We start from the raw sequence: 26167 nt of genomic DNA, 5'->3' as shown, positions 1-26167 counted from the left end.
AATGACTCTCTAATCACTCTTTTGAAGCCAGTCTTCTGAAAATAAGTAATATGAGTTGATAGTTACTGATAGTTACTGACCTCTTTCTGCTATTTTTTAGTAATTCCAGCCTGGCTGTGTCTAATATCTGTTTAAAATGTGGTGATATTTACTGCCTTTTGTCAGCTTTGAGGCATTCGCCAAAATTCTAACACAACCAGATAACTCCTATTCAATAGGTTACAAATAAATTTGGCTCTCAGTTTCCTTGGCAAGCCAGTAAATCATGTCTCTGGCCTCAACAGCCTATGACTAAGACTCTATTTCCCTTTATATACATAGACTACCAATGCCATGAGTCACTACTGATTAATTGCATATTTGTGTAGCAAAGTCAAACATTTTATAAACTATTACTCAGATGTGAAGAAAAAAAATAGTATCTTTATTTTCCATAGCTGGTCTAATTTTTCCCCCAGCCCCAAAGTAGAGCAGGATAACAGAGCCGACCAGAGGCCGATGAGGATCCACAGGACACTCCAAGCACCACTGCATACAGTTCTGAGGTTGACTCTTTCCTTGCTGCCATGAAGTCTCATAAACTCGTGCTCACACAAAATCCTCTGGGGAAAGGAGAAGAGAGGGGAAAGGTCCTTGAACGACTGAGCATTTACTCAAAAGAGCTTGTTTCAATTTGAAACAGAATGGTTCAACCAGAAGAGACTGAGCTACCTGTCATCAGCAAGTTTGAGCACCACCACAGCCCCCAGTCTGGTTCCCAGTTCAGCTGAAACACAGTTGTCATTAAGTGTTTCCTGAATGCATGGAGATAATGAAGGCAGCATCCACAATAAATTGAAAGCACAGTGTCCATCAGAATCCAAGTTAATGATGGTTTCTTAAGTTGGACTTCTGATCTTTTTATTTTTTCAAGCTTTCACATCATCATTTTCAGTGACTAGTGTTAATTTAAGATTAAAAGCAGCTCTAATATTAGCCCAAAAAAGTCCATGTTTGCTCTTCTCCTTGGGCCATTCCAAATAAGTTCTCTGTGCCATGAGAGCCCTCAGCTTGTGATACTTGCCAGGAATGCTGTTCTGTGGAATGGGTTCCAGCAAGATCAGGATTAAGTTATTAGATCCTTCATGGAAGAGATTGTGGTGGGCAAAGTAGAGTTCATAATGGCACCACTCACTCTGGACAAAGTTGGGAGACAAAACAAAGATGGACTTGTAACTTTTCTCAATGCAGTTTATAATATTTTCCACGATGCTCTTGCCAGGAACAAAGTTTCTCTCATGGAGACAAATTCTTATATCTTCTTTTTCTAGACAAGGTACAAGTTCATTCTTCACCCAGGCAGAATCATGTTCACTGTATGAAATAAAAGCATGGAACTGGAGAGCTCTTTGGAGTTCTTCTAAGGGTACATTCCTAGCCCTGTGCCGGGTCTGGGTCCACTGACACACCATCCTGAGATACCAGGGCAGATCCAAGTAGATACAGAGGACAGTCACAGTAACAGCCAACACCAGCCCAGGGACCCCAATGGTGACAATCAGCAGAGCTGTGTTGCAGGATAATTGAGATACACGGAAGTCCTTTAGTGGGGTTCCCTTATAGCTTTCTGGATAATCACACTTATAAGAATCAGGCCAACCCTCTACCACTTCACTTGATACTTGGCCTATGCTTTGGATAAAGTCTCTTAACTCACATGTACATTGGAATGGATTGTTCCCTGCTTTTAGGGACCTAATCTCCTGACAGCTCTGGAAGAAATCAGCTGACGGGTTGGAGACTGAATTATAGTCAATGATCAGTATGGAAAGGCTGCTAAAGGTACCACATCCAGGAAGGTGGGCTAAAGAATTGGAAGCAACATTGAGTTCTTGCAAAGTTTCTAGACTGGTGACATCTTTAGGGATGCTCCTTATTCTGTTATTGTGGAGATCAAGAACCTTGACCCTGGGAGGTAAACATCTGAAAACAGAGTCAGTAAGTATATTTGAAGATAAATTTAACACCACTATACTCCCAACCCAAGTGCAATTTCCATCATGTCTATCATATTCCAAAGAATTCCAGCTAACATCCAGTATTTCCAAAGACAGCATATCCTTAGTCATGAGACCTACTTTGAAAAGGTCTTTTAATTCATTCTTTTGTAGAATAAGTGTCTCCAATCTAGTTAAAGTGTGGCAATTTTGAAAAACACTATCTGTGAAAATATTCTGGGTGAAGTTCAAAAACGTAAATGTGCTTGGTTTCTGAGGACAAAGCATGTGTACAAAAGGTGTGTCTGATATGGTTAACATCGTAATAGTCATCTCAGAAAACACTGTGTATAATGCTGTCTGTGAAAAAATAAAAACTCTGTTTATAACATGTTCTATATTCAGTGCTTTCAATGTTGTTTCATGATAAGTAAAAACTTCTTCATTGATGCTTTCAACTATTGTTAAATTGTAAATATTGAGATATTCTACAGGTTTGGGCCAAAGGAATTGAAAAACTCCAACCAAACATTTCCAAGTTGTTTCCATATGGTTTAGGGTAAAATTCAGTAAGGTTGGCCCTCTAGTGAGTTCTGATAAAAATTTAGTTAAAACTTGACAGTTGTCATCATTCAATTTAATATTAGTCAGTTGTAACCACCCTAAACTATTCACTGATATGTTAACTTGGACAGAGAAGAAGCTATTTGGGTGAAAAACAAGGTGAAGTTCCTTTGTATTCAGAATTTGAAGACTTTCTTTCTCATTTTCTTTCACAAAATAACCTTCCAAATCCAGAAGGACGCAACTTAGGTGCAAGTGAGCAATTGGTAGTAGATCTAATTGCTGTAACTTTGTAGCACTTAATCCTAAGAAATTCAGTTGAGTCAAGCTGCCAAATTCCTTACAGATGGGCAGGGTATCAAAGTCATTGAATGAGAGGTCTAAATGCTTGAGACTTGTAGTGATCGGATGACAGGATATCTTCTGCAACCGATTGTGAGATAAATCCAAATATTCCAAATCCTGGTTGAACTTGAAAATACTAATATCAAGGCACTGGATTCTATTATGGGAAAGTCTCAAAACTTTCAGCCCTGAGAGAAAGCCGATGTCAGAGAGGTGAAGCTCAGATACGTAGTTTTGAGACATATCTAAGACTTCGGTTTTTGGTGACAGGTCTTTGGGAACATGAATAAGGCCTATTTTTGACATGTCCACCACAAATTCACTTTCATCAGAGAACTGGATTATGGTTCCAAATACTAATGTCAGGATGTAAACAAAATGAAGGTTTCTGACAGCAGATTCTTTGTCTTTGGTCATGATGTTGAAGTGGCTATCCCCTAGAGGGTTGTTGCTATTCTTCAGAACATCTTGATATGAATCCAAATTCTAGAAGTATAATATACGTTAAGATGTATAAAGATCGGATGATTGCTCTCAAACCTCAGCTTACTAAACACAAAATCTCAGTGAGTTCTTCATTCATTATCAGAATCATTTCTGTCCCCATAATTTAATGTGTTATTTTTTCCAGTTATACAAGTTGCTTGTGCCAGGAAAGGCAATACAGACCTTGTTATCAAAGAATTGTGGTTGTGTGTTCTAACCTGTCTGGTGGCTCTCTGAGGGATCCACTCAGGAGCGTGCCTTTGTTTCATCCCATCCAACTCAGAACTTTCCCAGGGCTGCAGCAGCCTCCTGGACAGTGTTTCGAAAACCTTTAAAGGCACGAACACTAGCCACAGCCACCTGGAGCAAGGGATAAGAGATGGGGCAGGCAGCAGACACACCAAAAAGCCAGAGAAGAAGGAAGCTGGGAAAGGAGATACATGGGAGAAAAAAGGCTCTGGAAAGCTCCATGTATCCCAGGTAATCTAGAGGCCATACACATGCCCAGGGCTGGATGCATGCTTAGAGAAGACCTGAGAAAATCCTAAACATTCACCTCTGGTTGGCTTTTAGGCTCCGTGCAAGCAGAAAGTAAAAGCTAAGGCAGAGTTGTAAACAGCCTGGATAAGCACTGAAGAAATGCTTCAACACAGAGCCAATCTGCAAAGATCAGGTGTTTTTTGTTTTGTTTTGTTTTGTTTTTTTTCTCCAGATGTTTAAGAAAATCTCTGTCAAATCACTAGCTGACCACTAAGCCAATGGAACAGAGAATTCAATGGCCACACACAAGAAGGAATACAGTCTTTACAAAAATAGTTTAGAAACATCACTAAACAAATAAACAACCACACCCCACAGCAAGCAGCAACAACAAACGCTGGGAAAGAGAAGAATCTGAGTTACCACATCCTAATATTTCCAGAGTTACCACGTTATCATATTCAAAATGTCCGACTGAAGCAAAAGAACTATGAGGCATGCAGAGAAATAAAAAAGTATTGTTCATTCATAGGAAAAAAAATTAAAAGAACAAAGTTAGAGAATTGACGCTACCCAACTTCAAGTCTTACATAAAGCTACAGCAATCAAGACAGTGTGGTATTGGTGAAAGAATGGACAGATAGATCAACTGTCCAGCATAGTGAGCTCAAAAATAAACCCATCCAAATACAGTCAACTGATCCTTTACAAAGGAGCAAAGACAATTCAGTGAAGAAAAGATAGTCTTTTTAACAAATAGTGCTGGAAGAACTAGACATTCCACATGCAAAAAAAAAAAAAAAAAAAGAAGGTCTAGCTCAAATTGGACCATAGACCTAAATGTAAAATACAAAACTATAAAACTTCTAGAGGTTAGTATAGGAGAAAATCTAGGTGATCTTGAATTTGGCAATGACTTTTAGACACAACATCAAAAGTACAATCCATGAAAGAAAAAAATGTTAAGTTGGACTTCATTAAAATTAAAATTTTCTGCTTTGCAATTAAGAAAATGAAGAGACAAGCCACAGACTGGGAGAAAATATTTGCAAAGCACATATCTGTTAAAGAACTTGTATCCAAAATAAATGAAGAACTCAAGCTCAACAGGAAAATAAACAACACAATTTAAAAATGGGCAAAAGATCTGAACAGATATTTCGCCAAAGAAGATATACAAATGGCAAATAACGACATGAGAAGATACTCAATACCATGTGTCATTAGGGAATTGCAAATTAAAACAACGAGGAACTACTACATACCTGTTAGAGTGGCCAATCAATCCTGAAACAACATCAAATGTTGGTGAGGATATGGAGCAACTGGGACTTTCATTCATTATTGAAATTCAAAATGGTACAGATATTTTGGAAGACAGTCTGACAGTTTCTTACATAGCTAAACAGTCTTACCATATAAGCCAGCAATCACACTCCTAGATATTTACCCAAATGAACTGAAAATCTATGTCTACACAAAAACCTGCATGTGGATGTTGATAGAAGCTTTATTCATAACAGCCCCAAACTGAAAGCAACAAGATGTCTTTCAATAGGTAAAAAGATAAACAAGCTGTGGTACATCCATCCAATGGATTATTATTCAGCAATAAAAAGAAATGAGCTGTCAAGCCATGGAGGAACCAAAATGCAGATTGCTAAGTGAGGAAGCCAATCAGAAAAGGCTACCAACTGTATGATTCCAACTCTCTGACATTCTGGAAAAGGCAAAACTAAAGAGACATTAAAGATCAGTGGTTGACAGAGGCTGGGGGAGTAGGGGATGAATAGGCAGAGTATAGAGGACTTTTAGGGCACTGAAACTATTCCATGTGATATTGTAATGGTGGATATATGACCTTATGCATTTGTCAAACTTATAGAACTATGCAACACAAAGACTGAATCCTAATGTAAAGTATAGACTTTAGTTAATAATATAGCAATATTGGTTCATCAATTATAACACATATACCACACTAATGCAAAATGTTATAATAAGGAAAATTGTGTGCAGTGGAAAGGGAGTATATGGGAACTCTCCGGCCCATTTACTCAAATTTTCTGTAAACCGAAAACTGCTCTAAAAAATAAAGTCTATTTAAAAAAAAAAAAAGGAGAAGAAAAGTCAATAGAAATGGTCCCCGAGGAAGCACAGGCATTGACTTGCTAGACAAAGACTTTAAATCAACTGTCTTAAAAGCTAACTACATGACTATGGTCTCTTTTCATTGGACTCAGCATACTTTATTGCTCTTTCAAAGGGCAATCCTCTTATCCCCTCAAAATGTTTACCAGTCAGTCAGTTTGATCATCTAAAATTGTACAAAAGGGTACGCAAGGAGCTACTGCCAAAAACTACAAGATATTCTCAAGAGTCTACACCAGTATTCAGTTTGGTACTACGCTCAGCCATCTGCTGCAACCAGTGACCCCTCATGGGTGAAGGGTTAACAAACTCATTTCTCTCCTTCTCCATGGACTAATCTGATCTAACTCTTTTCTGGAAACCTGATACAGGGAGAATGTCAGCTGTGTTATCAGGAAGAATCACTTATGATAAAAATGACCATTGAGGGGCTTCCCTGGTGGCGCAGTGGTTAAGAATCCGCCTGCAAATGCAGGGAACATGGGTTCGATCCCTTGTCTGGGAAGATCCCACATGCCGTGGAGCAACTAAGCCCGTGCGCCACAACTACTGAGCCTGTGCTCTAGGGCCCGCGAGCCACAACTACCAAAGCCCACGCGCCTAGAGCCCGTGCTCCACAATAAGAGAAGCCACCGCAATGAGAAGCCCACGCACCACAACAAAGAGTAGCCCAGCTCACCACAACTAGAGAAAGCCCGTGCACAGCAACAAAGACCCAACACAGCCAAAAACAAAAACAAATAAATAAATTTATTTTAAAAAAAATGACCATTGAACGGTAAATAGCATCCAGGCCGAAAGGACTGCGTATGAACTATAAATACCAAGAAGGAAACCTGAGCTCTATTTCCTCTCCTGTATCTTCCTGAGTAAACTGGGACCAAGTGTGGCCTATTAGGGCTTGTGCGTCTGAATGTTGAGATGAGCCTGAGAGGTCCTCCTGGTGGGCATTGCAGAACCACGCCAGCAGTAGGCTAGACCTTCAGATCCTCAACTCAATTTGGCTAAAACAACATGAGATGAAAAGGATGGGGAGGAAGGTGGTTGACAAGTCCCTGAGGCCTGGTTGGAAGGCCCATCTCCCTGTAGCTTGATGGCTAAATCTCTATGGCATATGACAGGGGATAAATCCTCTTGTGAGGGTAGATGAAGATAGGAATGAGGCCAAGTTTGTGTTACAAGGAAGAACTACTTATACTCTTTACCTCCATGAATTGGACCTCAACAAAACCAGCTGTAGCTGGGCTGTAAGAGAGGATATTACCGTTCATGGAGCCATATGAGAACATATGATTAATACAGGCCAAGCCAGGCATTGATGACTAGCTGCGAGGTGGAAGCAGATTCACCAGCCCACAGACATCATGCTTGTGACTGAGACAAAGGGGTGAAAATAAAATTGTGCAAAAGGTCAAGCAAGAAGCCAGTCCCAGAAATTCAGACACACATTCGTGAGTCTATGCCACTCCAGCTCTGATCTGCACAGAAGAACATCTATGAGCCCCAGCAGGGAACAAAAGCTGGCCAGGACACACCAGGCTCCACAGCCACCTAATTCCCTCAGCAGCATCCTGAGAGCAGCAGTGGCAGCTGTGATGGCCACAGGGCAGCCTCCTGCACCTACATTGGAGTGTCCACACCACATCTGCCTGGAACCACCTATAGGCAGAGGTTAGAAGTGCTTCACAGACTGGCAAGGGTCCGTTGAGATAACACATATACTCTGCTCTTTCCAGTCACAGGATTTTTTTTTAGTTGCAGGATCTCATTTTTGGACACAATTCCCATAAACATGGAAATATGTTTTTCCCATTCACATTAGACCAGAAGCAACAAATTCAGAGAGGCAGGATTCGGCACTTGATAATCTGAAATCATCAAGTTCCTACAGTTGACAAACTGATAAAACTGGAGAAGATGGAGAAATATTAAAAAGTGCACTGAAGAAATCGGAAGGCACGTCAGGATAAAGCTGCTGCATGTAAGACAAAAGTCTTCCCAGAGCCCAGAAAGTCTCACTGTACTACAATGGATTACAAGACATTGCCTCTCATGACAATGATGCTGAGTGAATGAGAAAAGATTACCTGACTGAGGGGAGGAGGCAGGTGTATGCACCCACGGACTCAATATCTGCTTACCAAGACAAAGGGCTAGAACTTCGAGGCTTGCTCAACCCTACTTAGGATCTGATCTCCACAAAAAAGCATCTAGGAGGCCCCAGGGGACAAGAGCAGGCAACAGGGTCCTGTGTAGCAGGAATAATTGAGAACAGATTTTGACTACTTGTTGTTGTTCAGTTTTATTAACAAAAGGATCCACTGTTCATCACTTGAGGGCATACTGGAAACAGCAAAATAGTTAAGAGATGAATAGTTTCAATTAGTCATACTTTGGAAGAGTAAAAACTCTTCTGGGTTGGGGAAATTTCATTACAAAATGGCATATAGTAGTTAAAAGTCCCTCCCGGCTCCTCCAATACAGCATTTCCCAACTGCCCATCAAAACACCCAGAAAACACAGAAACTCTCAAAAACCCACCTTGCCACCAAAACCAAAGAGGGATGGAAAATTAATGGCCGGATCCAAAAGCATTTACACTCATGAAGAAATATCTGGAGCTGTATTAAGGAAAACCTGGCATACTCAAGCTTTGTTTCAGGAAAACAGATTCCCTTCTGAAAGGTAGGAAAGAATTTTGTCCCTCTACCTGTTTGTCTCTGATTCAAACACCAAGGATAAGTAACAACCAGGCAATTAAGTAGCATTTCTTTTACCCCAATGCTACTGATGTTAATGGGTCAGAATACTGAGTTTTCCCTCTGAAGACCACCACCCCCCAGCTCTCCAAGATTTCTACACCTAGTCAGTGATGGACATTATCAGGTAAGAACTGAGCAAGAAGCACTATCACCACTCCTATTCAACACAGTACTGAAAGTCCTAGCCAGAGCAATTAGGCAAGAAAAAGAAATAAAGGTGTCCAAATTGGAAAAGAAGAAGTAAAATTATCTCTGTTTGCAAATGATATGATTTTATATGTAGAGAATCCTAAAGATTCCACCAAAAAACTGTTAGAATAAACAAATTCAGTAAGTTTCAGGATACAAAACCAACATACAAAATTAGCTGTGTTTCTATGTGCTAACAAAAAACTATATGAAAAAGAAATAAAGAAAACAATCCCATTTACAAATGCAAGAAAAATAATAAAATACTTAAGAATAAATTTAACCAAGGAGGTGAAAGACCTCTACACTGAAAACTATAAGGAATTGATGAAAGAAATTGAAGAAGACACAAATAAATGGAAAGATATGCCATGTTCATGGATTAGAAGACTTAATATTGTTAAAATGTCCACACCACCCAAAGCCATCTATAGATTCAATGCAATCCCTAACAAATTCCAAAGGCATTTTCCACAGAAATGAAAAAAAAATCCTAAAATTCATATGGAGCCACAAAAGACCCTGACTAGCCAAAATAAGCCTGAGACAGAGCAAAGCTGGAGGCATCACACTTCCTGGTTTCAAACCATATTACAAAGCTATAGTAATCAAAACAGTATAAATTTAGCATAAAAACAGACACACAGACAAATGGAACAAAATCAAGAGCTGAGAACTAAGCTCACACATATATGGTCAACTAATATTTGGCAAGAGAGTCAAGAAGACTCAATGCAGAAAGGGCTGTCTCTCCAATAAATGGTGTTTGGAAAAGTGGATAAGCACATGCAAAAGAATGCAATTGAACCCCTGTCTTACCCCACTCACAAAAATTTACTCCAAATGGATTAAAGACTTAACTGTAAGATCTGAAACCATAAAACTCCTAGAAAAACAAGTAGGAGAAAAGCTCCCTGACTGTGGTCTTGGAAATGATTTTTTTTGGATCTGACACCAAAAACATAAGCAACAAATGCAAAAATAAATAAATGGAGCTACATCAAACTAAAAATCTTCTGCACAGCAACAGAAACAATCAACAAAATGAAAAATCAACCAACAGAATAGGAGAAAATATAAACCATTTTATCTGGTAAGGGGTTAATATCCAAAATATGTAAGGAACTCATACAACTCAATAGTGAAAACAAAACAAAAACTTAAATAATTTTATTTAAAAATGGGCAGAAGACCTAAATAGACAGTTTTTCCAAAGAAGATATACAGATGGCCAACAGGTACATGAAGAAATGCACAACATCACTAATCATCAGGGAAATGTAAATCAAAATCACAATGAGATATCACCTCACACCTGTTAGAATGGCTATTCTCAAAAAGACAAGAGATAACAAATGTTGGCAAGGATGTGGAGAAAAGGGAACCCTTGTGCACTGTTGGTGGGAATGTAAATTGGTGCAGCCACTATGGAAAACAGTATGGAGATCCCTCAAAAAATCAAAAATAGAACTACCATGTGATCTAGCAATCCCACTTATGGGTATGTATCTGAAGGAAATGAAATAACTATCTCAAAGATAGTGCACCCCCATGTTCATTCCAGCATTATTCCCAATAGCCAAGACATGGAAACAACCTAAGTGTCTATCAGCGGGTGAATGGGTAAAGAAAATGTGGTGCAGACATACAGTGGAATATTATCCACCCATAAAAAGAAGGAAATACTGCCATTTGTGACAACATGAATGGAACTTGAGGGCATTATGCTAAGTGAAAGTAAGTCAGACAGAGAAAGACAAATACTGTATAATCTCACTTATATGTGGGATCTAAAAAAGCCAAACTCATAGAACAGAGAGTAGAAAGGTAGTGGCCAGGAAACAGAGGAAATGGGGAGATGTTAGTCAAAGGCTACAAGCTTCCAGATGTAAGGCGAATGGGTTCTAGGGATCCAATATGCAACCTGAGGACTACAGTTAACAATAATGTATAATATACTTGAAAATTGCTAAGAGAGTAGATCATACATATTATTACCACACACACACACAAAGGTGTGTGTGATGGATGTGAATAACTAACCTTATTGTGGTAATCATTCTGCAATATATATGTATCAAATTGTCACACTGTAGACCTTAGACTTACACAGTGTTGTATGCCAATTATATCTCAATAACGCTGGAAAATAAAAAGAACTGGGCAAGAGGTAAGGAGGGATTTGAGGGGGTACATTTCATTCTGAGTGGTGTAAGACCTACAACAATACTTGTAAATGGGGCAGAGATAAGAACTTTAGCAAGTGTATTCATCAGAAATTGCAGTTTGTATGTAAAATACTCCATTAGGTCAAAGTATCAGAGAATTGGGCAATGAGAATAAGAGACGCTACTGTTTAATACTGGTTAAAACAAATAGCTCACAATGAAAACACAACAGATAAGAACACCTATGCAATGAATAACATTGCATCAAAATTTACAAAGTAACAATGCTGAAAACATAAGGAGACATTGATAATGAAAGTAATATATTTCTCTGGGTCACAGTTAGATCAAGTAGCAAAAAATAAACATATATGGAGGGTTTGAATAAAATAATTAATAAAGGATTTAATAGAGACATAAACTTTGACCCTACAAAAAGAGAATATTTTATATCTAAGTGCCAGGGTTCATGGAACATTTGCTAAAATTGTTTCTTAGGTCAAATACATTTTAAAACAAATACCCCAAAGCAGAAATTCATGAAGTCATATTTCTGACTACAAAATAAACTTTTAAGATCACTTTTAAAAATGTTCTAAATATGTTCTGGATCAAGAAAATCACATTTTCAATTATAAACATTAAAAATGATGAGAGGGCTTCCCTGGTGGCGCAGTGGTTGAGAATCTGCCTGCCAATGCAGGCAATACGGGTTTGAGCCCTGGTCTGGGAGGATCCCACATGCCACGGAGCAGCTGGGCCCGTGAGCCACAACTACTGAGCCTGCGCGTCTGGAGCCTGTGCTCCGCAACAAGAGAGGCCGCGATAGTGAGAGGCCCGCGCACCGCGATGAAGAGTGGTCCCCACTTGCCACAACTAGAGAAAGCCCTCACACAGAAACGACGACCCAACACAGCCATAAATAAATAAATAAATAAATAAATAAATAAATAAACACAAAAGTTAAAAAAAAAAATGATGAGAGTCAACAGGGTGATATGCACATGCGCTAGCCACCGCCTCTTGCCCTAAATCCCCAAAATGATGAAATACACACACACACACACACACACACACACACACACACTTCAAAGCAGAAAGGGAAGTCTTTAGGGGAACTGAAACCAAAAGAAGTCTCTGAAATCCACAAGCAGATTGGACTACCATAGACAGAACAGTAGCCTCCCAGAGATGTCCACTTCCTAATCTCAGAACTTGTAAATATGCTGTTACATGGAAAAAGGGATTAAAAGTTGCAGGTAGAATTAAGATTGCTAATCAGCTGACCTTAAAAGTTACTCAGGTGGGCCCAATGTAATCAAAGTATCCTTAAAAGTGGAAAAGGGAGGCAGAAGAGGTCAGAGTGATGTGATATGAGAAGGACGTGACCTTTCTTGAGGAAGAGGGCCATGAGCCAAGGTACACAAGCAGCCTCTAGAAGCTCAGAAAGGCAAGTAAGTGGATTCTCCCATAGAGGCTCCAGAAGCAATGCAGCCTTACCAACACCTTAAACCCAACAAGACCTATGTTGGACTACTAGCCTATGGAACTGTAAGATGATAAAGTGTGTTTTTTAAGCCACTAAGTTTGTGGTAATTTGTTACAGCAGCAATATAGAATTAATACAGACTAGTTTGGTCTACCCTTCCAACAAGCAGGCTGTGAAAACAGATCAACAAGCAGTTTTACATGGAGCCTCAAGCACAATTTGAGTTGCACAAACAAGAAGCATGACACTTTTACAAAGCAAACACTGTGATAGAAAGGAACCAAACTCAAGATACAACAGACATTAACACCCAAGGAGACAGAGATAAAAGAGCAGAATAGGCATTTTAATAGATAGATATCCTCAGAGAGGTAAGATTCTAAAAAAGAATTGAGTAGGAATCATGAAAATTAAAAACTTAATAACTGAAATGGAAAACTCACTGGATGAGTTGGACTGCGGAGTAGCACTGCTGATGTGAGAATAAGTGAGATAGAAGACCAAGAAGAGGAATTTTCCCAAAATAGAGTCCAAGAGGCCAAAGAGATTAAATATATGAAAGAAATGCTAAAAGATGTGGAAGACAGATCCACTGTATGAATTACTAAAGGATAGACTCTATCCTCTGAAAAAGAAACTGACTCAAAAAAAAAAAAATTGGGAATCAAGAAGGAATACTTTGCAAAGAAAGTAGAAAATTTATTGCTAAGTCCCAATAAGGATTGATGACAAAAATTTTAATAACAATCTGGAATTTAAATTGCCAATGATAACAAGGGAGTTAGTTAGTGGATAGTGGAGGGAGAGGGACAGAGCGGACTGAAAGCATGTAAAGATCCTTGCCTGACTGAGAAGAAGCTATAGATACCAATTAACTGAAGATTCTGTTAGAAAAATATAAGTTTAAGTATGTGTATTATAAAACTAAGAGTATGTATATGTATATTATTAAAATATAAGTAAAAGAGATAAATTCCAACTATTTGGTAGTAGGGAGAAGATCAGATTGAAGAAACCCTAATCAATCTTGCTCTGTGCTGAAGGGATAATACATAGTGATTAATTCGGATGTTTCTGGGATTTTAAGCATGACTTATTATTAGCAAATCTATGACAATAACACAGCAATGGATAAAAGGAAAAAAAAAACACAGAAGAGCATCTCCATAGATGTTAAAAATTCACTTGATAAAATTCAGCATTCATCTTTGACTAAAAACATGTTAATTAAAGTATACATTTAAAAGATACTTTTAAAACTTGATAAAGAATATATCAAGTATCTGACTTAAACCAATATCCCACCCTCAAAGCATTTCCATGAAAGTCAATATCAAGGATGCCCACTATAATTTAACACTGTTTTAGAAGTTCTAGCCATTGTAAGTAAGGGGTGAAAATGAGAGACAGAAATATTGGAATGGAGGAAATAAAATTATCATTATTTTTAGATTATGTTATTGTCAATGTGGAAAATCCAAGAGAAGTAATTAAAAAACTGTTAGAACCAGTAAAAGAGTACAATAAAGGGGCCAGTACAAAAATATTTTTTTAAAAAGAAATCTGTCCAAAAATAGCAGGTTGTTCAAATAAATTATGGTATCTCCATATAATTAAATATTACTGTGTGGCCTTTAAAATAATGAAAATCTAATTCCATGGAGTATTGCTCACTATATATATGTGACAAAAAGTAGCTTATTTATAAAATGTGCAGCAGTTAATATGTACACATGCATATGGAAAAATTAATAAGATACATACCAAGATATTAACAGTGATGATCTCTACCTGGTAAAATTTTAAGGGGAGGGGTTATTTTCCTTTTAGTTGTTACCTATATTTTTCAAATTTTGGACATTTAAAATTAAGTAGATCACGTGATTTGCTCAGAAAATTTATCCCCCCAAAATCAATAGTCAATAATATGAATAACGTCCAGTCACACAAAAATCATATTAAATCAAAATAGTGTATAACATCTAAATGAAACTTGTGGTATTGGACTGAATCTCAACTTAGACAGACCTGCTGTAAACGTTACTTGAGTAACAAGGGGAGAAAGGATTTTAAGAGGGACCAGGTATTAGATTCTATTAAGAAATAAATGTTAATTTTTGATAATGTTATTTGGCTATGTTAGGAAAATGTACTTTTTTTAGAAATACAGAATGAAGCATTTAGAGATGAATCATTAGCACGCCTATAATTTAAGATATTTAAGTATAAAAAGATAAAGTGAATCAAATGGGAATTTTTTTCTTAAATATTTTTTAAAAGGCATGATTATTTTCACCTACCAAATTGGGAAAATTCAAAAATATAGTACCCAGTGTTAGCAGGTGGGACTAAAATAAGAACTCTCACTTACTGCTGGCAGGAATGAAAAATTAGTACAACCTTTGTGAAAGGCAATTTGGTCCCATGTATAAATTCCTTAAAAATATGCTTACCCTTATTTTAGCAATTCCACTTCTCAGAATTTTCTTCTAAAGGAATACACATAAAAATATTACTATGAGGTTGCTCATGAAGATGAAAAATTGAAAAAAATCATAATGACTAGTAGAGAAAATTGTTTAATCAGTTATGGTACACCCATACCGTGGAATAGCATGCAGCCTCAAATACTGCACTTTGGAAAAAAAATTTCTACGATATAATGTTAAGTGAACAAAAGAATACAAAATCGTGTGTGCAGTAGGACTCTAGTTCTGTTAAATATGATTAAAAACTGACATGTACACAAAGCCTAGGGGAAAAAAAGAATGGAAAGATGTATACAAAATGCTAACAGTGGTTATCTCTAGATCTCTAACTCAGATGAATTTATATTTCCAAAATTTCTAATTTTGAACATCTTTTATAAGTTGAAAGGCTTGTCTGGAAATATAGCTAATATAAAAGTATTCTATATTTAAAGAAATATAATACACTTGCATTTGTGCGGAGAGAGAGAGAGGGAGAACTTCTTCCACGTGATAGATGATTGACATCCGTGAATGAGAACCCACTCAGAGGTCTCTGGATGGTGTCTGTGTTCAGGGGACTGAAACTCAGCCACTACGTGGGAAAGTTGATCAGCTTCCTGTATATCACCCTGCTTCCAAAACACAAATATTCCTCCCCGATCATTTATATCCTCAAGCGTTTCCTAGTGTTTACATTTAAGCCAGGAGCTTCTCTATTTAAGAAAAAAAAAAAATATGGAGGGGGGAAAAGGGAGACGAGAGAGCGGAAGATTACAGAGGTCACAACTTTTTTTTTTAAAGGAAGTGGAAGAGATAAAAGGTAAAAGGTGTTTTGTTTTGTTTTTTTCTTTAATGCATCAAATGAAAGGTGTGGGTGGGGGAGACAGATGGAAGAAGCTCTATATCAAGAAATAAAATGATGTATAGGATCTATGAAAATAAAAACTACGAAACAGGAAAGACTGGAAAAACGTGCAATTCCATAATCAAATAAACAAATATGCAAGAGAAATACTGTTTTATTTTTCAAAGTTTAGGTGAGAAGGTTGAATAAGGCAAGTTCTGAGCCAGTCCCTGCCACTTCCTCCATTTAATAAATGTTTATTCAGAGTGTACTATGTGCCAAAACTGCCCCAGACGTCCAGTGCTGTGGATATAAATACGAATAGCACAGGCATAAGCCCTGCTTTCAAAAGCTTATAAATTAGTGACAGACACAAATAAACAATTATAGAACCATGTGACAGGAAGGATCAAACACTCATGTCTGTGGTAAAAATACATAACATGTGATAGGTGCCATATCAGCGGCACAAACTACTGTAAACCTTACTGAAAACAAGGAACTAGGGAAAGGTGAAAAAAAATGTAGTAGACAAAAACAGAAGAAAGAAATAACATCAGTTAGTTTTTTCCTTAACTATGACAAGTGCTAGTTATTTTTATATCTTTCAAGATAGCTATATCTTTATCTTTCTTGTATAATAAGAAGAACGCTTGCAACATTTTAAAAAAAAAACAAACCTTAAAATCATTTTGCAAAAACTTAAAAGAAACTTTACCTATTTCCTATACAATCGTTAGCATTTTCTTGCTTATCTGAAGTAATTATTCCATAATTTGAAAAAGCCACAAAAGGCTTCTTACTTACCAAGATTTCTTTCTCAGAAGAAGAGAAAGTAACTTCTAAACGCACGGAAAAATAAGTGCTTGACAAAATGCGAGTCCTTAGTTCAAGTAAAGCAATACCATAAAAACGGTTTGCGCCATCTGTCGGACATTACTGGAATTACCCCTGCACATGAATTTCCCCTTCAAAGGCCCTGAGCAAAGCATGTGGTCAGTAGCTTTTTCTGGGCTACAGATTAAAACAGTAATCAAATTTTTTAATTCATATGATCACGCAGCTTATGACAATTTCAGTGTGAAGAAAAATGTTTTTCTAAGGTGATATTTATGTGTAAAAGTTTTCAGCCTGAATGTTAAATTGTCACCACAATGGAAAGTTATTGAACTTTGCCTGTTTTATCACCATTTTTAATATTTCCAATAAAATTGCAACTACCATGATCAATCAGCTTTGAAGCATTATTTTATCTGGACGGGATACCTTAAAATAAAATGAACTTAGGTTCAAGAACTGGTTTTCAAAAAATCAACTTTTAAGGAAAGTTTAGTAGTTACCACACCTGGGGGAAATTACATCCTGTTTCTCCATGTTCTGACCAACATTTGGTATTGTTAGATGTTTTCATTTTTAATTCTAAAATAATAAATACCACTGAGATCCTGCAAGACTAATTAAAAATCAATTTTCTAAAGGCCATTTAGAATAATTTTAGAACAATATCAACAAAGGTTGATGATACAAAAAGAGGATGTCTGATTAACCAGATACTTCAGGCAGCCAGGATACCCTGTTCCCAAGACTTTCCCTTAACTGAGGTTCTGTAAAGAACTGAACATATGAGTTAAATAATCATTCTATAACTAATCCCACTGTTTGGCATTATTTCATCGTTAAAAAAACAAGTTAAGACTGTACAGTCTGACCCACGACAAATTTGGACATCAGGGTTAGAATCACTTCTGCTTTCAGGTGGAAGGAAAGGCCAACTTCTTACTATTCATTCTTACTCATCAAACATAACGGGAAGCCTTCACAGGCCTGGGGAGGGTCAACAAGGAGTGGCTGGATCTCTGCTGAATGAGCAGAGATGGCTGGAGTGGACTGGGTGCCTGTGACCCTGGGAAGCCAGCTTTGTGAAACAGGCAGAGGAGAAAGGAACCAGCTATGGGTTTGAGGGAATTTCAAACAACACTGAGCCAAAGTCTTTAAGAAATAAGCACACATACATCGCTGCAGATTTGGTCACATCACACAGTGACAAAATGTTTATGAGCATTTGGTCACAAACGCTCATTAGGGTATTGCATAATAATGCTGGTTTTTGGGAACAAAGAGGCTATTCTTGTTGAGGCTGTTAGAATTCTGAGAAATGTCTTTAAGGAGATGACAAAACCCACAAAAATCAGGTAATGTGCAAGATGGCATGGCAGTGGAACAAACAAACAGACAGTGCTGGGCAGAAGTCCTCCAAATGCCATGTCCTAGCTGTATGGCCTTGGGCAAGTGGCTTAACGTCAAAGACTCCATTTATTCATCCACAAAATGGGAGTGCTTGTGACTTTTTGGGGAAGATAATAAATAAAAAGTGTCTGTGATTTCCATAGAAGACAAGTCATTATAGTAAGGAGTTTTAGAATTCTATGCAAGCCTCACATTTTTTCTGCTGAGGTGGAAAGACTATTAAATGAAGAAAAGCAAAGGGCAGAAGAGTATGGAGAGTGTTTCAGCATTTGCATAAAATCCGGTCCCTCAGACATCTGCACAGGTTATCTTCTTGCCAGGAGTAAGGCACACACAGAGGAGAGACACACACACACACACACAGAGAAAGGAACAGGCCAGGTGAAAACAGAGACAGAGATCGGAATTCTGCAGCCACAAGCCAAGGAATGCCTGGACTCACCAGTAGCTGGCAGCCCTGCCAGCACCTTGATTTTGGACTTCCGGCCTCCAAAAGTGTAAGAGAATAAGTTTCTCTTGTTTTAAGCCACCTGATTTGTGGGAATTTGTTATGGCAGCCACAGGCATCTAACACAAGGGTCTACATACTTGTGCTGATATCTGCATAAAAGTCTTTTTTTCTGAGGGGATACTTAAGAAACTGTGAGCCGAAGAACCAAGGGAGGGAGATATTTTTACTCATCATTTTATGCTCTTTTGTCCTGTTTGATTTTTTTTTTACTATGTACATGCATTACTTTTATTTTTAAAAAATAAAATAGCATTATAGTGGGGTAAGTAAAATAGTCTAAAGCCAGCAAATATACTGTCTCCATACAAACAGAAGCAAGACATTACTTTAATGATTTTTGTTCTTTAAAAAAACTTCTCTTTCCCTGGAAAATCAATTAAAAAATATCAATTGCCTACCAACAGCTTTGAAACAAGTTATATAAAAATGATCAGCATCATAAAATATACAAACCCCTAGAAATGAAATTGATAACTTAGATATTAAATATTAATATTAAAACCAAAATCTTCTGCTGAATTAAAAAGAAAAAACAAAACACATTCCAGAAGATACTTGTAACACATATAACCACAAAAGGATTAATATCTGAAATATATAAAGAATTCCTACAAATCACTAATAAAATGGCTAACAAACCCAATGGGGGGGAGTAGGAATAAGCAAAGGATATAATCAAATGGATAACAGGATAACATTAAGACAACCAGGAGACACCATTGTACACCCCTGGGATGGACAAAAATTAAAACATCTAATGATACCAAGTGTTGGTCACAATGTGAGGAAACAGGACCTCTTATACATGTCCAGAGATTCTGACTTAAATAGTCCAGGATGGGGCCAGACATCAGTATTATTTTGAAAGCTCTTCAGGTGATTCCACTCCAACCCAGTGAGGATCAGGGCGCCCTGAGACCTAAACACCATCCTGAACACCGCGCCCTCTAGTGGTCCCTAGTGGTCTCCAGTGGTCCCTCTTTTCCTCACACCTCAGGGCCTGGAGGTGATATAGGTTTCCCTGACTCTCACTGCTACTTCCAGATCACTGTTCTTCCCTCCAACCCTTGAAACCTACCCCTCCTGGTTGCAGTCATCCACAGGCCCATCACTCCCTCATTCATTGAGTATTTTTGCACCATTCACTGTCTGAGTCCAACACCACCGCTGTCATAACTCTAGCGATTTCAGGAGCTATGTAGACATTCTTTCATTCCCCTGGCTTCTTAGTTCTTTGATATTCTCTCTTCTAATGAGCTTGTCCTGAAACCTACCTCAGCCATGCATTCCCTTATTGTATCCTACATATTATTATTACCAATGGCTGTGCTCTCTCCATAACCTCTCTTGCCAGCATCCCGCTTTTCAACTGGCGCCTCTAACTCTTTCTCTCGGATGCCAACAATTCCCCAGTCCCACTGCACTGGACTGAAAGATCATGGTCCACCCTTTTAATCATCTCTCTGAATTCACCCTCAGCTACCTTACTCCTTTCTCCTCAACCCAGGTTAAATCCAACTCGCCACTGGACTATATTGAGCCTGACCAGCTGAACACAGTTGGAGAAAATACACACCCGTGCTGACTGTCTCACTTGAAATTCATGACTGGGTCCCAACCTCAAGAGAGAGAAGCGATCCTACTATCCTTTTTGCTCCCCTTCCCTAGCCCATTCACTCTCACTGTCTTACACATCCTCCTCTTATGCTTCCAAAACCTCCTTTCCTTCCTCACTTTCAGCTGCTGATGCTTCATTTTTCAGGAAGAAAATAAATGCAGCCAGAAGAGCATTTCCACATCTTCCCTCCAAAGTTCTACTAGCGCCTACTTGTCCCTGTTCTATCTGTGCTTTCCTCTGTTCTCCTGAATGAACTCTCTGTGTCGAGCCAATTCGTCCCCATTAAGCACTGAACCTCACTCCTGCTTATCTACTCAAGGAAATCCCTTTGGAGTTATCCTCTCTACGTTGCATCATCATTTTTTTGCTCTAATGTATGATTCCAATTAGCATATAATGCTACAATTTCTCTCATAGTAAAAAACAAAACCCTCCTCTGAACCCACAACCTCTTCCTCTCTGCTCCTCTTTACACCAGAAATCCTTGAAAAAGTTGTTTTACTCACTATCTCCAATTATTCTCCTCCCATCTTCTCAAACCCCCCCCTCTATATATATATATTCTTTTTCATATTCTTTTCCATTATGGTTTATTACAGGATAATGAATACAGTTCCCTGTGCTATACAGTAGGACTTGTTGTTTACCTATTTTATATAAGTAGTTTGTATCTGCTAATCCCAAACTCCTAATTTATCCCTCCCCCACCCCCTTTCCCCTTTGGTAACATAAATTTGTTTTCTCTGTCTGTGAGTCTGTTTCTGTTTCATAAATAAGTTCATTTGTATCATATTTTAGATGACACATGTAAGTGATATCATATGGTATCTGTCTTTCTCTTTCTAACTTACTTCACTTAGTATGATAATCTCTAGGTCCATCCACCATCTGCCTCAAACCCCAAACCTGTCCCTTTTGCATCCTTCCTCATCTCAGTAAATGATACTTCTATTCTTGCAGGCTAAATTCCTTGGAGTAATTTGAGACTTCTTTCTTTTGCTCAAACTCCACATCCAATCCATGAGCAAATCCACAAGCAAAACCGCTCTCATGCCCTCCACCACTCCCACGTGGCCAAACCATCAACTCCCTCACATCGATAACTGCGGTGGACTCCTAATTGGTCTATCTGGCTCTACCTTTCCCTCCACCCACCCCCCCAACCCCATCCCAACCCAATTAAAATCATGGCACACTCCTACTCAAAAGCTGTAAGGATTCCCTTGCTGCTCAAAGCATAAGCCAAATCCCTACCATGGTTTGCAAGGCACTGCCTGGTCTGCCCCATCTCTCAGTCTTCAGTGCCTCTGTGGCCTCACCTCCTTCCACTCTGCCCCATCCTCCCTCTGCTCCAGCCACACTGGCCATCTTACCATTCTGTGAGCGCACCAAGCATGCTCCCACACTGCTCCTGCCATTCCCCCTGCCTGAAACTGTCCCCAGATATCACCGTCGTTCACTCCCTCACTTCCTTAAAGTCTACACTGAAGTGCCGCTTTATCTGCAGGGCCTTCCCTGACCACAGTTGCTCCCGCCCATCATTCCCTAGACCCTATAGACTCCATATTCTGCTTTATTCCACCACCTGGCACATTACCTAGTTAGGGTCTATCTGCCTTGTGACAGAATATAAGTTCTTGGAGGGCAGGACTTTGCTCTGCTCCTTATTTCATCCCTAGTACCTAGATCAGTTTTAGGTACATAGCGCACTCTCAAAAAATTTTTGTTTAATGAATGGTTGGGACCACAGTGTAGAACGATTTCATAATATCTAGTGACGGTAAACTGGCTATTCCATTTCTAGCCTGGGATACAAGAAAACATATACAAAGTTGACCATTGCAGCTCTATATGCAATATAGTAGATAGCACTATACTGGCATTCAGCACATGTAAAAACATGTAATAGTGAAACATGAAACACACTAAATGTCCATTGTGTGGGGAATGGATAAATTGTGGCACATTCATACAGTGGAATCCCATGAAGACTTAAAAATGCATGTACTGGAGCTACATGTATGAATATGAATGTTTCTCAAAAATATAATATTGAGTAAGCAAGTGTACAGGATGTTATTTATAACATTTTAAAATACTGAAAAACAATTTTATATAGTGTTGATGAATGAGGATATGTGCAGTCAAATGTAATAGAACTACGCGTGGGAAGGATGCACAACCACCTCAGGACACTCGTTACCGTTACCTCCGGAGAAGGTGGAGACTAGGAGGAACAGGGTTTCAAACATATCTGTAACTTTTTTCTTTTTAAAAGAAGGTTCTAAAATAAATGTGGCAAAAAATAAAATTTGTTAAATCTACATATTGTCATACCATTCTCTACTTTTCTTCACACACATAAGTATTTGTCATATTGTTCCCAACCTGGGTTCTTGGACTCTTTAATCAATAGAAATTGCTAAGAGGCCAGACGAGGAATTCAGGCAAGGCTTTATGGGGACTCGTGCTGCAGCACGAGGGATTGAAAACAAGTAACAGGTGCCCTTGCTCGATCCCCAAGGTGGGTGAGCCGGTCCCTTAAATGGGGTGAGGGTAAGGGCAGATTGGTGCGTTGGGCTGGAGGGTGGCTTAGGTCATTTGCCCACCCCCTTGGTGGTGCTGCATGCAGGGATCATGCTCAGGACCCTGCTTTTGCTCCTGGCACTTCAGAAGTGGCAGTTGGGTTTCGGCTTTTTTGTATCTTATTGTTCATGTTTTGCCCCAACTGCACATGCATGCAGCTGTCTTTAGTCCCTCATAGTTTCTTTGTATTCTGTTGCTTGAGGAGACATGTGTCCAGGTGCAAGCAGTGCAGTAAAGGGTCCCAGGTCCCAGGTCCCAGCCTGTCTCAATATTATTCTCTAGTTTTCTATATATTTTAACTACTCCTGAGGTTTTTAAATAAAAATTGCTTACATTGCCAAAAATTAAAATTTTGAAATAAGCCGGGTGGGCTTGAAGCAGCAACATTTGAGTAAAAGGGCATAATTAGCAGTTGGCAACAAAACCTGTTGCTTGATTGATAGTCTTTTATTGTAAAGGTACAGTTTGGGTCAAAGGAGAAAAGAAAACTGGATAAACCTATCTAAGGAGACAAAAGACCGGTACTCCTAAAACTATAAAACTGATGAAAGAAATCGAAGATGACACAAACAGATAGAAAGATATACCATGTTGTATATACCATTGATTGGAAGAATCAATATTGTCAAAATGACTATACTATCCACGGCAATCTACAGATTCAGTGTTATCCCTATCAAATTACCAATGGCATTTTTCACAGATCTGGAACAAAAAAATCTTAAAATTTGTATGGAGACACAAAAGGCCCTGAATAGCCAAAGCAATTTTGAGAAAGAAAAACGGAGCTGGAGGAATCAGGCTCCCTGACTTCAGACTATACTACAAAGCTACAGTCATCAAAACAGTATGGTACTGGCACAAAAACAGAAATATACATCAATGGAACAGGATAGAAAGCCCATAAATAAACCCACTCACTTATGGCCAATTAATCTACAACAAAGGAGGTAAGACTATACAATGGAGGAAAGACAGTCTCTTCAATAAATGGTGCTGGGAAAACTGAACAGCTACATGTAAAATAAAAAAAGAAATTAGAACATTCCTTAACACCGTACACAAAAATAAACTCAAAATGGATTAAAGACCTAAATGTAAGGCCAGATACTATAAAACTCTTAGAGGAAAACATAGGCAGAACACTCTTTGACATAAATCGCAGCTATATCTTTTTCAAGCCATCTCCTAGAGTAATGGAAATAAAAACAAAAATAAACAAATGGGAACTAGTTAAACTCAAAAGCTTTTGCACAGCAAAGGAAACCATAAACAAAACGAAAAGACAACCCACAGAATGGGAGAAAATATGTGCAAATGATACAACCAACAAGCGACTAGTCTCCAAAATTTACAAACAGCTCATGTGCCTCAATATCAAAAAAACAAACAACCCAGTCAAAAAATTAGCAGAAGACCTAAATAGACATTTCTCCAAAGAAGACATACAGATGACCAAGAGGCACATGAAAAGATGCTCAACATCACTAATTATTAGAGAAATGCAAATCAAAACTACAATGAGATATCACCTCACACCAGTCAGAATGGTGTTAAAAATCTAAAGATAATAAATGCTTGAGAGGGTGTGGATAAAAGGGAACCCTTCTAGACTGTTAGTGGGAATGTAAATTGGTGCAGCCACTATGGAAAACAGTATGGAGGTTCCTTAAAAAACTAAAAATAGAGTTACCATATGATCCCACAATCCCATTCCTTTGCATATATCCATAGAAAACTCTAATTCAAAAAAAATACATGCACCCCAATGTTCATAGCAACATTATTTGCAAGAGCCAAGACATGGAAACAACCCAAATGCCCATCAACAGATGAATGCATAAAGAAGATGTGGTACATATATACAATGGAATATTACTCAGCCATTAAAAAGAATGAAATAATGCCATTTGCAGCAACATGGATGGACCTGGAGATTATCATACTAAGTGAAGTAAGAGAAAGACAAATATGATATCACTTATATATGGAATCTTAAAAAAAAATGATACAAGTGAAGTTATTTACAAAACAGAAACAGACTCACAGACTTAGAGAACGAACTTATGGTTACCAGGGGGAAGAGTGGTGGGAGATAGATTAGGAGTTTGGAATTGACATGTACACACTGCTATATTTAAAATAGATAACCATCAAGGACCTACTGTATAGCACAGGGAACTCTGCTCAATATTCTGTAATAACCTAAATGGGAAAACAATTTGAAAAAGAATAGATACATGTATATGCACAACTGAAACTAACACAACATTGTTAATCAACTGTACTCCAATATAAAATTTAACTTTAAATTTAAATTTAAAAACAAGGGGAGGAATGCCTGATTGGGTTGTTGCCTTTCAGCAGGGCAAGGAGGGACAGGTGTGGCAAAGGTATTTGCTATGCCCTAGGCAGGCACAGAAGTCACAGGCAATGGTGTTTGTGTCTGTGGTACACCAAAACACACCTGTCACACCTGGAATACAATTTGCTAACACTCACAATGGCAGAACTCAGAAAGAATCACTGTTTTTAAAATTAAATTTTCCCTAAACTTTATACAAAAAATTACAATACATATACATATTCACAAGAATAGGTTTATACTATATATACACTTTTGTAAGCTTCCCTTGCTCTCAACTTAATATTCGGCTATGGCCCGCCTTCCTTCCATATCAACAAATTGGACGTACAGTTATAATTAATGACTACAGCATATCCGATTGTTTGAAGTTACCATAGTTTACTTCACCAGTCTTTTTACTGGGGGACAGATTATTTCCGCGTTATTTTCCCCGGCATAAACAACCACAATAAACATCCTTGGACATACATATTTGCACATTTGACTGTTTACTTAGTACAATTCGCAGATGTGGGATTCCTGGGCCAAAGCTAATACATTTGAATTTTGATCCACATTTCTAAACTGACCTTCTAGAAAGTATTTTTATTCGGTTGATTGGTTTTAAATCAAATTACACTCCCACAAACAGGGTAAGACAAAGCTGTTTAAAGCACCACCAGGGGATCGCAAACTCTTACTGAACTTGAGCGGCCCCTTCTCGGTGAAACTGCGGGGTTTCCTGGGCGCTTTTAAAGGAAGGAAAGGGATCCGGAGAACCCCGAGTCCCGCCCTGGGTGGGGGTGGGCGCCCCTCCAGCTCACCCGGAGGCACAAAGCCGGAAAAGCCAAGTTCCCCAAGGTTGGTCGGAAGCGCGGCCGCGACCCCCGCAGCCTGAGGAAGGAGGTGCCCGGGGCTTCCGCCGCGCTCTGG

The 26167-nt window shown here is 38.5% G+C and overlaps 3 protein-coding genes across 16 annotated transcripts in view; all 3 read right to left on the bottom strand.

Moving 5' to 3' along the window:
• TLR10 (toll like receptor 10) overlaps positions 1–16765 on the bottom strand; it is a 54960-nt gene extending 38195 nt beyond the window's left edge. Inside the window, exon 1 of the mRNA XM_082390507.1 lies at positions 16733–16765. The gene's annotated coding sequence lies outside the window, so the exon portion shown is untranslated. The remainder of the gene's footprint in view (positions 1–16732) is intronic.
• Positions 1–26166, bottom strand: part of TLR1 (toll like receptor 1) — a 55732-nt gene extending 29566 nt beyond the window's left edge. For 3 of the 10 annotated variants that reach the window (XM_082390513.1, XM_082390512.1, XM_082390525.1), the window contains exon 1: positions 26059–26166. The gene's annotated coding sequence lies outside the window, so the exon portion shown is untranslated. Of the gene's footprint in view, positions 1–16732; positions 16794–26058 lie in introns of those variants that run through there. The other 7 variants (XM_082390527.1, XM_082390519.1, XM_082390526.1 and 4 more) reach the window with 6 other exon arrangements.
• Positions 402–26160, bottom strand: TLR6 (toll like receptor 6). 5 transcript variants are annotated; one of them, XR_014244099.1, is made up of 3 exons: positions 16733–16809; positions 712–3371; positions 402–602 (listed from the first exon to the last, which is right to left on the bottom strand). XR_014244099.1 is itself a non-coding variant. In XM_082390509.1 (3 exons), the coding sequence occupies exon 3, from the start codon at positions 3300–3302 to the stop codon at positions 909–911; it is 2394 nt and encodes a 797-aa protein (XP_082246635.1). In that variant the 5' UTR covers positions 3303–3371; positions 15064–15099; positions 26059–26112; the 3' UTR covers positions 402–908. The 5 variants fall into 5 exon arrangements, 4 of the variants coding, with proteins under 4 accessions (XP_082246635.1, XP_082246637.1, XP_082246634.1 ...); XM_082390509.1 differs by lacking the exon at positions 16733–16809 and adding exons at positions 15064–15099; positions 26059–26112 and having other exon boundaries at positions 402–3371; XM_082390511.1 differs by adding an exon at positions 15064–15099 and having other exon boundaries at positions 402–3371; positions 16733–16834.
• Position 26167: the final 1 nt, after the last annotated feature.

The sequence above is a fragment of the Balaenoptera borealis genome (assembly GCF_965194805.1).
Source record: "Balaenoptera borealis genome assembly, chromosome: 4".
NCBI lineage: Eukaryota > Metazoa > Chordata > Mammalia > Artiodactyla > Balaenopteridae > Balaenoptera > Balaenoptera borealis.
The sequence above is the reverse complement of the archived record's forward strand: the minus strand, read 5'-3'. Positions and strand labels throughout refer to the sequence as shown.